Raw genomic sequence first — 13,609 nt, forward strand, 5'->3', positions numbered from 1 at the left:
ATATCTGTATGTTGTGACTGTATGTCATAAATGTCATTATGAATGAAAATGGGGGATCCTGCAATTCGAAACTGGCCCCTACAAATGTCCTAACCCAGTTGTACAGTATTCCAATGTACAGTGTACAGTGTGTGTCCCCCCCTACCCAACCCCCCCCCCCCCCACCTCCAATGTACAGCCCCACCCACCCCACCTACCCAACCTCCTCCAATGTACAGTTTCTATGTCAAATGTATATACACTCTTTTTCTGGACACTTTTTGTATCACAAATTACTGTATTTGCAAATCTGGTATGTCATAAATGTATAGATGTCTGTATGTCGTGTGTGTCATAATATGATTAATTGAAAATGGGGGACCCTGATGTAAACAAGACGAAAGTATTTCTCTGGTCTGCATCCCCTTAACAATTGTATGTATTGAGCTGTACTGTAACTGTACCCATTCTGCAATCTGTTAATAAACTTTTCAATCAATCAATCAATCAATCCGTGATTTCAGAATACCGGAAGTGTTACGAGAAACAACCCGCCCACGGCTACGGAAAGTATAGACGCCCCACAACTGCAGGTACGCCCAGAGCCCTATACGGCTCTGGGTACGCCCAAAGGGCTCTGGGTACGCCCTACTCCACAACCCATAAAACGCGGAAGAGGAGGAAGCGGAAGTCCTTCTTCCTGACGCGGATTGGTTGGTGGTCTCGGCATTTGAATCTCGCTCTAGTCTACACACCTGGACCCTCGGTAACGTTCAACGAACTGCTACTAAAACGAGATAAATACACCGTTCAGACTGACACATCGACTGTCTTATTCGCTGAACTTGTCGGTAAGTAAACGTTTTACCTCACGGCAACGTTACATTAGCTAGTGTAATTATTGTATTTGATTTCAAACCTTTATTTCAACTCATAAGACATCGAGGTATCCGTGCGACGACGAGCTTACAAAACAAGACAGTTATTCAGCCAAATTCAAACCGTTACATATAGGCACAATAAATAAGAATAACAAATTAATTAAAATATGCTATGTCACCGACGCAGGCAGACAGTGCGGCTCTGCAGATGCTCCTCATTGCGGCATTCGGGGCGAGAGCAGCCATACGTTCTTCGCTGTTTACACGTTTATAGAAAAATATTTAAAATGTTTATTAGCAACGCCGAGTTTTCAAACCATTGCGTTTCTCTGTCCAATACCCTCGTGCAACTGAGTACCTTTGACATTTATCTGCGATACTTCATAGTTCTATATAACGAACGTTTCGCGTCGGACCAGTTGTTCAGAGTTAAACAGGGTGGTGTCCTCTATGGGGGAGCAAGGGACTGTGGAGTCACTCGGCCAAACCTTGTTGTCTGCACCAGTCACGAAAGGGGCTACTACTATCCCAGAGTCCATTCCCATCCCTTCAATAATTATTTCCAGTTATTACATGGCGTTTTCACATTCGCCGAAATGCTTGCTTGTGATTGGTCAATAGCCCCCCACAGCGGTGAATTATTTTTCGATAACCACCGGTGATTGTTTTTCGCAGCTGGAGTAATCAAGCCCCACTGACGCACACTGTTTCAGTGCAGCCAATCAGACACACCTGCCGGGCTGCCCGCGATAATAATAATCACTTTATTTGGGCTGACGGAGCCACAGAACAACTGCGATTTGTCAAATGAATTAGGTATATTGTTAGTAAGTTAGCCATGTAATAAGCGGGATAATTTATAGCTATACTCGGTCATCATCGCAAAATAATTGACCTTCACTGACGTTTAAAATACCGAGCAATTATTTTGCGACAATGACCTCGTAGCTATACATTATCCCTTACATAAAGTCACAGGCAGAACAACGCAGTCATCCATCCCATCTCCACCCGCCAGATTACCACAAGTCCTATGGCAAATTCTCTTCAAATTCAAAGGAACATTTTCTTATCTGAATGTAGACAAGTTCCTGATTGAACGTAGATACTTATTTTTGTTAGTATTGCTGTCCCTTCCCTCTGTTCAGTTTCTCATTTTCTTTTGATTGATTGAAACCTTTATTTATACTCAGGTGAGCTCTGAGGTGAGGCCACCTCATTTACAGAACTGTGTACAACAAAATAAAACAACAAAACAATGTGCAGTGCATTCCGTTACAAACGGTTACAACATGAATCATAGAGAAATTAAATCAAACATTTAAATTCCATAAGGGAAGCAAGAACTTCCCACTTTAACTTTGACTGAATGTAATTAATTACTGGACTTTGGGGCTTCATAAGAGAATGTTGTCCTGTACTAGTCCGTGGAACTTTAAATGTGATCCAGTTATTACTAGATTGTGTTTGATGGGCTGGAGCATTCCTGTCCAACAAGGCGGCAGCTATACTATATGGTGGCTGTTTGCCAGTCAACGCCTTTAAAATGTACAAGAGCCAATGATAGTCACGCTGAGGTGCCAGGGATGGCCGACCAACCTTACTGTAGAGAGGATACAATGGTGTGTAGATTCGTACCTATCCAGTAATAAATCTAAGTGCAGAGTGGTACACTGAGGCCATGTCCTCACGTATATGGATCTTTTGCCAAACGCACATTTTATTCCACGATTGGGCCTCATCCACACGTAAAGGGTGTTTTCAGAGACATAAACGGAGACTTTCTTAAACTCATTTTAAAGTGAAGATTTTCCAAAATATCCGTTCAGTGGATCCGTGCAGCCACTGTAAACGCATAGTCTAGAAGATAAACGATGACGCCACAGCTCACTACGCATGCTCAGACTGTTGTTCCATCCATGGCAATACAATAGGCCGTAGCCTTGAAGCGCACAGAGGCAATAAGATGGACAGCGCCTGTTGCTGAAATGTCATTCAAACTATCCTTACTTATATATGCGACGGCACGTGAACAGTACAATGCAATTAATGAATGTCTTGTTGTAATTAGTATATATATAGTTTGTGATAAGGACTCGCCATATTTAGTTTCAGAATCCGTTGAATACATTGACATTGTATCTCCGTCGCCCAGTGCGCAGAAGTAAAGCATTAAATCGTGACATATCTAGATTGGTTGTTTCCTCTGGACTGCATCTAATCCACCGCTATATCTATCTTATTTATTATCTACTGTATGTATGTCAATATAGCCAATGGAAATGCTAGGAGTGGTGAAGTGGGCTGGGTGAACCAATCATTTCTCTGTCGTCCTGACCGCTCGTACCACCATGGTATTAGGGATATTGCTTATCGCCACCTGCTGGCCCGCATGCTTGTTGGAGCAATTCATATGCGTTTATGTGTTTGTCTGGATGGGGATTTTTTTTTTAAACACTGTGGTGTGGACGGGGATTTTATTTTAAACGGAGCCTGAGAATATCCGTTTGGCAAAAGATCCATGTACTTGAGGACATGGCCTGAGTCCAAGGGTTTCAGCGTGAAAGCTGAAGCATGACGACGATAAAATTACATCTCTATAATCAAGAACGGATACAAATATTGACTAAACTCTTTTCTGACAGAATTGAGGGAATCTTGAGCTCATAGAAACGAAAGCTTGTTTTTTGTTTAATGTATTTTCTCTCATAGGCCCATTTGGGTCTCTTGCTTCTGCTTTGGCACTTACAGTATTTTAAACGTGTTAAATAAATAAAAACTAAAATAATAGGGTAGTCAATTTGTAATTTTAAATATATAAAATGTTTTTGTATTTGCCATTTTTTGCAGGCCTACCGGGAGATATTCAGATACCCTGAATAAGTTGACTATAATGCTATACAGACATTCTGGCAATATGTTGTATAAAAGTTTGGACATACTCGGCACTCACTCAATAATCAGTTTATTTCAGTGGGTTGAATTTATGTACTGTGATGTTGGAAGCTAGATGCACACCAAGAGGTTTTGAATATGTTTTCTTAAAGGCATTTTTTGTGGACAGTTTTAGGTTGCAGACCCCCAGAAAAAATGACTGGTAACCGAGCAGTGACGGCTTTGCTGACCTGGGTAAGTGTGTTCTGCCCCGGACATGGTGACATCAACTTGGTTTATTTTCAACATCCATAATGTTGAACTAACTTAACTTTTAACTGAATCAACAGATTAACAGCACGCAACCGGACGAGCCAGATCAGGGAATCAGCGACTTGAAAGATGGCATGTTGCTGCTGAAGGTGGTGCATAAACTGTGAGTCAATGTGATATTTGTAACTGGTTAAACTACTTTTTTTTTATTATCTTTCCCACCTCCTTTTTCCTCCGATTTTCTCCCATCCCAATGTTAGTAGTTATGCCAATTCCCAATCCCCTTCCTGGTCGCTGCGCACTTACCCCCCACAGTCGGTCTGGGAGAGTGGAGGCTATCACGTGCTTCCTCCGACACACGTCTAGCCAATCAACCGCTTCTTTTCACCTGGCAGCGCGGACTCTCACTGAGCGGGTGTAACGTGTGGAAGGATCACACTACCCCCTTAGATCCTATCCGCGCTGAGCAGGCGCCCCGACCGAACTGTAGGATTCGCTGTTTACAACGACCCGGACCCACCCCGCCAGCTTTCCCACCCTCTAATACAGCCAATTGTATTAGTGTGAACGGCCAGCCAAGCTGGTGACAACGCCGGAGCTGTGAGCTGGATTCGATCAGGTGAATCCAGCGTCTCCGGCGTTTGGTGACGAACGCAATCTCCGCTACGCCACCTGACCGCTGGTTAAACTACATTTTAAACATTGCTCCTCTTGGAGAGCAGTCCAGAGATTGATTGATTGAAAAATGTATTAACAGATTGCAGAATGGGTAATACAGTACAGCTCAATACACACTTGTTAGGGGATACAGACCGGAGAAAGACTTTCGTCTTGTTTACATCAGGGTCCCCCATTTTCAATTCATAATGTCATTTATGACATACACAATATACAGATATATATCATGACATACAAGATATACAGTATTTTTTACAGAGATCCTAACAGAAACTATATACAGGGGGAGGAAACTGTACATTAGGAGGGGGTTGGGTGGGTCAGGCGTTTGTTTGGACATTTACACAGGCCAGTTTCGAATAGCAGGCTCCTGTAGGTGCTCTTTGAGGGCGGTTTTGAAGGTGGGTAGTGATTCACATTATTTTACAGCTGTGGGTAGGGTGTTCCACATTGTTGTGGCATAATTGCTAAACGTGTTTAGTCCCGGTTTGTGCCGAATCTGGGTTGAACATGATTTGTGGAACTCCCTCTGGTGTGGTCGTGGAATTCCCTGACCTTTTGGAAAGTATTTCGACATGTACATGGGTATCTTATAGTGGTGTAGTGCATCTTGTAGACGAGGCCCATTGCAAGCTGCTGTACTCTGTCGTCTACTCTAAGCCATCCTAGGATGTCAGTGGGCAGGGGTGAGGTGGGTTTTAGGAGTAAGGTCAAGCAGTAGTCTGACCAGTATGTTTTGTGATGTTTGTAGCCTTGTTTTTAGTGCCTTTTTAGGTGCTTTGGTACCATGAGGTGCAAGCATAGTCGTAGTACCCTTGAATGAGTGCTCCTGCCGAGTCTTCAGGGTATTCTTGTTTACCAGAGGAGATCCGGTACAAGAATCTTGTTCGTTGGTTGACTTTTTTTTATTACATTGGTTGCCATTTTGTCACAGGAAAGATTTGCCTTTTAGATGCAAGTGTTATCACATGGCCTAAATAGGGCCTTGCCTGTGACTGGCAATGTTAGGGTTAAGATAAGGGACTGGTAAGCTTAGGGATAATATAAGTGACTTGTAAGGTTAGGGTTCAGATAAGGGACTGGTAAGGTTAAGATACGGGTTGAAGGTTACAGCTAAGGTACCTCTGGGTGATTTGATTGATGCACATCCAAGACCCTTCCACAAATGCAGGATACAAAATTGACTCATTAAAGAAGAATATTATCCACACACTGTATCATGCTCCCATAGCCACTCCGAAGGCAGAGGCCATTCTAGCTGACCCTCTATGCAGAGTTTCGACTCTTGCCTTCAGGACGGAGGTATACCTCCCATAGGAGGGACAATCAAATGGGTATTTGTGATCATTTGTTCAGTCAGTTGTTGGATTTTTAAATACAATTTCAAAATAAGCTTAGGCTTAGCTGCTACTGTATAGTCACAACAAATACTCTGTTCTTATTCTACAGCTGATTAGTTTTATGGTGATCTATTGAATTTTTTAATGTATTTATGTCTTTATTGTATATTTGCCATGTGTACTGGTTGTGCTGTGTACTAATACTGTTGCAAACCAAATTGCCCCTTGGGGATAATAAAGACTGTCCATATCGCACAGCCCTGCTATTGGATAATCTTCTATCTTGACATGGGGCATTTCGTATCTCAATAACGATATATATCACTATATAGTAAATTCAATAAAACATTTGTCTGTACAAAATAACTGAACGCACATGCACAGAAAACATATTTCACCTCGGCATCTCTTTCTACCATAGCTTTCACTTATCTTGTGCAAAAAAATTTGATTTTCACATATTTGATTTCAGAGTAAGTGATGAATTAGCATTGTGTTTAGAGTGTAGATGTGATCAATATTTGTGCGTCAGAAATCCACTGTCAATGTGATCTAATCCTGGTTTTCCACAGGAAAGAAGAAGCCCCGCCTTCCTCCACCGACCAGCCCATTCAAGACCGGTTTGAGTTCATTGCTGACTTCTTGCAAAGTGAGTTTTCCTATTTCTCCCCAGCTCAGGCCATTGTTGGATAACTAAGTGAATGAGACAGGTTTTGGCTTTTAAGAACTAAGAGTATTCTTTCTTCTTCAAAATGAGAGATTCATATACTGGAAAGGGATTTCTTAATTCCTTTGTATTGTCTAAATTGTTGTCTTCCTGTTGCATGTTAAGAGGACTGCAGGTTCAGTCCCGGTAACGCAGCGGCATTGTCATGGGAACAGGTCAGCAGAGGCGATACAATAGAAATATGCAAGGTAGGTGTCTGCTTTGTTCATCCTCTGGACCATCTGGAAATGTTCCAAAATATGAATATCTATTTTAAGAAAGTAACCGTTACTTCAAACCCTTCTCTCAGTGTGTCAGGATATAGGGATGTGAGAGGGGGGGAAATATACACGTTGAGGATTTCTTTTCAATAATGATGGAAGGCACGTTCAAAAATCCAATTATTTGACTGCAGGATGATGGGAAGTGTAATCATTAATTCAAAACTTGACAACTTAACAAAATATAGCATCACAGTATCATAATATTGCATTTGTATTGGTGCTGTCAGGCGATTAAAAAAATTTATTACAGGATTTGTAATTAATCACATAACCATTTTAGGCCTGATATTCTATAATCATATTTCAAATGGCATGTGTCCGGATGGCACAATTCGGTACTGTATCTACAAAACCTTCTGTTTAATCATCTTCCCTTTATTCATTTGCTTAGATTTTTCAGGTCTAGTCAATTTGTGCATGGTGTTATTCAGTCAAAGATGTATAAAAAGAAAATTGAATTGATATTCTCATTTGGTTCATTACAATTGACTCAAGCCTAGTAACGGACACAGTATTTCTGACACTGGGAATACATTCCCTGAGATCCATAGATATCCCTAGAATCAGATACCAAGAACATGCAAATGGACCATATTAAAAAAAAAAAGGTCTAATGTGTATTCCACATTCTTATGGAATTAATGAGATTAATTAAAAAAAATTTTTTTTAAATAAATGAGTTTATTTTCATAACGTGATAATTTGCTGTGTAATTAATCTAATTAACGCAATAAACTGACAGCCCTAATTTTTATCATTAATTTATATAACAAAATGTATCACAGTATCATAATTATTTCATCTCCCACATAGATGATAATGGATGAATATGGGTATATTTCTGACATGGCGGTTTTGGTTTTTGTTCCCCCTCCAGGTGATTCTGTTGCTGTTGTATCATGACCTCATGAGAAGTTACCATTTCACAACCTTCCTCCTTAAAGTGGAGGTGAGGGGGGTTTCCTGGCCTAGTACACGTTGGTGTAACTCTAGTACATGTTTTGTTTGATGCGATGTCATGGCTGATATTTTAAACATATTTTCAGAAGGAGCTTGCGACCCTTGCCAGCCGCTTTGTGTTGGAGAGGGATGGTTGTGTTTCCCTGAATGGTGACCTGGAGAGCTACCTGAGGAATGAATGTAAGTCCCACATCACACTCCTACTGGACCTAATTGGATCGTTAAGGTCTTAGTTGATTAGTCCAGTAATTGGTCCTTACGGTCTTAGTGAATTAGTCTAGTAGTTGGTCATTAAGGTCTTAGTTGATAAGACCTTAATGACCAACTACTGGACTAAAGTGTATCCCCCTGTAGAGAATCCTATTACAGCGTGTATTCCTTTGTCTCTCAGCTTCTCCTTCTCATTCCATTCCGTCGGTGTGCTCCACGTTAAGCCCCTCTGGCTCCGATCTGGCGTCTCCGGTGTTCCACCGCTCCAGAAGTGTCCAGTTTGTGGATCTGCACACAGTGGCCTCCTCCTCCGTCAGGTAACGCCACACACTACACACCACCCCCTCCGTCGGATAATGCCACATACTACACACCACCCCCTCCGTCACACCACCCCCTCCGTCGGGTAACGCCACACACTACACACCACCCCCTCCGTCGGATAATGCCACATACTACACACCACCCCCCCCTCGGTCAGGTAACGCCACACACTACACACCACCCCCTCCGTCAGGTAACGCCACACACTACACACCACCCCCTCCGTCACACCACCCCCTCCGTCAGGTAACGCCACACACTACACACCACCCCCTCCATCGGCTAACGCCACACACTACACGCCACCTAAGGGACACTGTCGGGAAACCACTTGAACTGACGTGTGTTTGGTTAACTGTTTTAATTAGTTACTTTTACTGTGATGACATGAATCTGAGACACTGGGAAGAGGATTGTGAAATGAATAGAAAGGATAACTGCCCTCCAACTTCAAACAATAGATCGTATTATATACGTATCACACTCCATACATTTAGTACTAGACAGTAGACTATACGTGTCACTCCATACATGTAGTACAATAGACGGTAGCTAGGCCACGCTTTAAAAGATAGGAGTGCGTCACCTTGTTTTTAGAGCTATATCTATATTATAGCTATGGATGCATACTATGGTCGTTTGACAGTAACTATCTTCTGTCCAAGATGCAAAAAATAATAAAAAATTTTATGATACGTTCACGCGTTATCCCGTGGTGAATATAAGTATCGTTTTGGAATGATCCGGGCTAATTCCTGGGAGGCTGAGATAAAGGGCGCGTCGTTTGACAGTAACTATCTTCTGTCCAAGATGCATTGGCGTTGGACACGCTACTATGTATATAATGGGTATTATGTTTCATCATGAATGCATGAAGGGGGGGGGTGTCGTTTCTAATGCTTTGATTGCCAGTAACGGCATTCGTTGTGAACACTACACAAGCTGATCAGCTGGATCGAAATGAAAACATTGCAGGATCAAGCTGGAATTGACGTCACAGATGTTCCTTACCTTAGATCGGGCTTATTCCAAAAAGAATATTCCAATTGTTTGATCGTCATCTGGTCCACGACATAATCCAGCACAACACATGCATCGGGGGCATTTGACGCGCTTCACATTCAGTCTTAAAATAATTAAATAAAATTGGCTTAGTGCAGAATAATTCAAGACTATAAACTATTTAGTCTAGTTTTACAAATAATTTGTTAAGAAATCCCGATTCTGAAAATCACACTCGGCCCGATCTCCGATCACGTGATCGGATTGGGACATCCCTACTCTCCATACATTTATTACCATATACATCAGACCGTAGACTATATGCGAGAGGATGGGATGGGCCAGGACGATCAGACCATGACAGTGACTGACCTTTGACCTCTCCTGCGCAGCTCTCCTCTTCAGGATGTTATGAACACTCCTCATTTCCGGATGAGGAGGATGAAGAGGCAGATGATCCAAGACGCAGAGGCCCATGATAGCATGGAGAAAGAGTTGAACAGCTCACTGACTCTTCTGGAACGCAAAGGTAAATAACACTCTTCCGGAACAGAAAGGTAAATACATGACTCTTCTGGAACAGACGGGTAAATAACTGACTCTTCTCATAGAAAGAAACAATGGACTCTTCTCACATAGAAGGGTAAATAATAGCGATGTCCGATATTATCGGCCTACCGATATTGGCATTAAAATGTGATATCGGAAAATATCGGTATCCGTTTAAAAAAAAAAAACATTTCTATAACCTTTATTTACCCAAGCAAGTAAGAACATTTTATTTATTTTCTATTCCCCGTACCTGGTTCAACTAAATCCATCAAAAAACCCATTATCCAGATTCAATTAACCCGATGTTTGAATCCAGGCTTTCCCTGTTCCTCGAACACTGATTCAGTCTCGTTAATTCAAACCAGACTTGATGCTCAGGATAAGTGCGCACGGCACCTGAAAAGACAGCAGGTGTCGATCACGGAAATCCTGATTTTCTAACTGCTTAATGGAATGAATAATCTAATGAGATCTTGCTAGCAAAAATAATAGTTCAACTCTTTCAGAATAAGTAGATACAAACGAGCCCAAAGAGTATCTAATTGATACGAATTAATAGATACTTATGAGGATATCTGTACTGTATGCGCTCGTCTTGGGTATCATATAGGCGTGACCCCCGAAATAACGTGTCGGAGGCTATACAGTTTCACTATTAATCAGGTTTTAATCTGTTTCGGACATCATCCATATGGTTTATACAAGTGACGCCTCATGTGCATCATCAGATAACAGTGCTTAATGCATTTTCTCATTCATTCATCAAAATGTCAAAGGCTCATTCAATTTCTCAAATCGGTCAAACAGCGCATCATCAGACATTTTAATCCCAGTTACAATATCACAATAACGTGAGTGACAGTGATACAATTCAACAATCCACAGATTCAGAGTAATTCATAATCCACAGTCCACGCATAAAGACGCTTCAATTTATTCTTGAATTAATTTTACCTTTATTTTACCAGGTAGTCACTTGAGATCAAAGATCTCTTTTTCGAGCAAGACCTGGCCAAAATGGCAGCAAAAACAAAAAACAAACATACAAAAATACACAACACAGACAGAAACATAAAAGGCAAAGTGGGGCAAGGGGATACATTTGAGCTGCAGCAAATCAGATTGAATGTGATTGGAGGGTAGGGTAAAAAGGTAGAAAGAGGATGGAAGGTGAGGCCCTGCAGGAGGTTGCTGGGGAGAGAAGGTCAGGTTAAAAACATAAAATATAACGGCACATTATGCAGTGAAGCAGCGACATTCTCCCATCTCATTCTTTAAAATGCCCTTAATTTGAACTTTAAAATCAGATATGGTAGTGAGGGCCTGCAGTTTCAAAGTTTTTTGAAGTCCATTCCAGGCAGGGGGAGCCGAGAACATGAAGGCCCTTTTCCCAAACTCTGTGCGGGTTCTGGGTACTGAGGCATATAAATAGTCCTGGGATCGTAAGCTGTAAAATGGGTTTGATGTGATGGTGAGGTATGAACCGAGGTAAAAAGGGAGCTGACCAATAATTGCTTTATAAATGAAGGTGTACCAATGAAGCAGTCTACGGGCAGTCAAGGACGGCCAGTTAACTTTAGCATACAGAGTGCAATGATGGGTAAGTGATCTATATCCAGAAATAAATCTTAATACACCATGGTAAGCAGTGTCCAACATGTGTAGTGAGGTGGAACAGGCATTCATGTATAAAACATCACCATAATCTAATACTGGTAAAAAAGTGGCAGCAACTAGTTGCTTCTTTGCATTAAAAGAAAAGCACGATTTGTTTCTGAAAAAGAAACCCAACCTCACTTTTAGCCTCTTGACCAGGCTTTCAACGTGTGGTTTAAAAGACAAGCTGTCATCAAGTAAAAAGCCAAGGTATTTAAAAGTCGACACAATCTGAATAGGAATGCCTTGCGATGTGTGTATAGAGGCAAGACAAGGCATTTTTGTTTTGGATTTAGTAAAAATCATAATTTTTGTTTTTTCCGGATTTAAAACAAGCTTTAGTTGCTGATGTTGGGATTCTATTTCTTTAAACGTATTTTGCAAACTTTCCAGAGCTTTTGTCAACGTATTAGCACAACAGTAAATGACAGTGTCATCAGCATAAAAATGAGTTTGCATTTGGAACATTTTTGCCTAGATTATTGATATAGATTGTAAATAACAATGGTCTTAGAACAGAACCTTGTGGCACCCCCTTGTGGACAGATAAAACATCAGAATAAAAACCATCAGCCTGAACACATTACCACATAGTGTGTGTGTCGCGACGCATCCGTATAACTATGACGTGCATTATTTAGGACAAAGTAAATCTATAGGGTGAATATGATTTATTATCAGCATTTTAGGTATATTATTTTACATTTCAAAAGCCCCCTCTAGAAAAACTAAGCACAAAAATATAATTCAGAATGGTATAATGGGATCTAGACTGAGAATTATTTCAGGAAGCGAGCTGGCATTTCTTTGCGAGGGTGTGGCCATAGTCATTTAGACAATCCGACATCGGGGAAAGGTCTGGCTTAAGTCGAGCTATCCTGAAAATTATCCGGCTAACTCAGTTAGCCAGGTACGAGGAACAGGGCCCAGGAAGGCTCACTGTACAAGAGGAGGTCATACTATTTGTTCCTGTGTTTGAACAGATTCCCAGATCAGAGAGCTGAGCTATCGATTGGAGAAGCTGACTCGGGACCAGTGTGAGAAGGAGCAGGGCGCGGGGCAAGAGCTGCAGGAGTTGCTGGACAAGAACCAGGCGTAAGGAAGGAGTTTTTTTTAATAGTATTTATTTTGTATTTTATTTATTACAATGTTTCAATCGTTCATCCTTTATTTAGATCAGGTATCAAACGCAAGGCCTGCGGTGTAATTATATTTGGCCCGCGAGATGATATCAAATGCAGAAGAAAAATCAACTCTTGCGCCGTTAATGCTACAAATCCCAGAATGCTCTAGTGTGATGTGTTTTTTTTCTTGCTACGCTAAGCCATGGCCTATCTTTTTATACATTTTTCTTGTTGCCTGTTAAAAAGGTTTCTATTGAAAATTTACTTAAGGCTACAGATGGAGAGGGCATAATCATTTAATTTGGTTTAAATTTAAATAAAAAAAGAGACTAATGCCACTGATATCTTTATTTAAAATGTTACTTGTGTTTATAATAATAAACACTTAAGTTTGTTTCCATATGAAAAACCTATATCCATACTCATTATAAATCTGGAGGAAAGGGAACACATGTTCAATTCTTCAATATTTAGTCTGGCCTGCGACTTTGTCCCGTTTTAATTTCGGCCCACTGTATTAAAGTTTGACACCACTGATTTAGATCCTCTGAGGGCGGACCCTCGATCGAGATTACAATAGGCAGAAAGCAATATAAAATAACAAAGATAAATTGGATGATAAGACACAAATATTAGCATTGGTTAAAACTATTACATTAAAACACATTAAGATGTAAAGTCCTTTAAAAGAAAAATATATTTATATAAATATCCCAGTGTCACCAGGGAGTCGATATTTCAAGTGCTCTGTAGTTTATTCCATGAG

At 40.9% G+C, this 13,609-nt stretch overlaps 1 protein-coding gene across 3 annotated transcripts in view; it reads left to right on the plus strand.

Annotated features, from left to right (window-relative positions):
- The first annotated feature begins 740 nt into the window (after positions 1 to 740).
- LOC311238170 (uncharacterized protein) overlaps positions 741 to 13,609 on the plus strand; it is a 41,926-nt gene continuing 29,057 nt past the window's right edge. For all 3 annotated transcript variants that reach the window (XM_084326183.1, XM_084326185.1, XM_084326184.1), the window contains exons 1-10: positions 741 to 830; positions 3,925 to 3,989; positions 4,085 to 4,170; positions 6,598 to 6,674; positions 6,858 to 6,940; positions 7,893 to 7,964; positions 8,062 to 8,155; positions 8,367 to 8,502; positions 9,904 to 10,040; positions 12,703 to 12,814. In XM_084326183.1, the coding sequence (XP_084182309.1) occupies positions 3,951 to 3,989; positions 4,085 to 4,170; positions 6,598 to 6,674; positions 6,858 to 6,940; positions 7,893 to 7,964; positions 8,062 to 8,155; positions 8,367 to 8,502; positions 9,904 to 10,040; positions 12,703 to 12,814 (836 nt within the window). In that variant the 5' untranslated portion in view covers positions 741 to 830; positions 3,925 to 3,950. The remainder of the gene's footprint in view (positions 831 to 3,924; positions 3,990 to 4,084; positions 4,171 to 6,597; positions 6,675 to 6,857; positions 6,941 to 7,892; positions 7,965 to 8,061; positions 8,156 to 8,366; positions 8,503 to 9,903; positions 10,041 to 12,702; positions 12,815 to 13,609) is intronic.

This window comes from Notolepis coatsorum, assembly GCF_963971535.1.
Source record: "Notolepis coatsorum genome assembly, chromosome: 12".
In the NCBI taxonomy this organism is placed as follows: Eukaryota; Metazoa; Chordata; class Actinopteri; order Aulopiformes; family Paralepididae; genus Notolepis; species Notolepis coatsorum.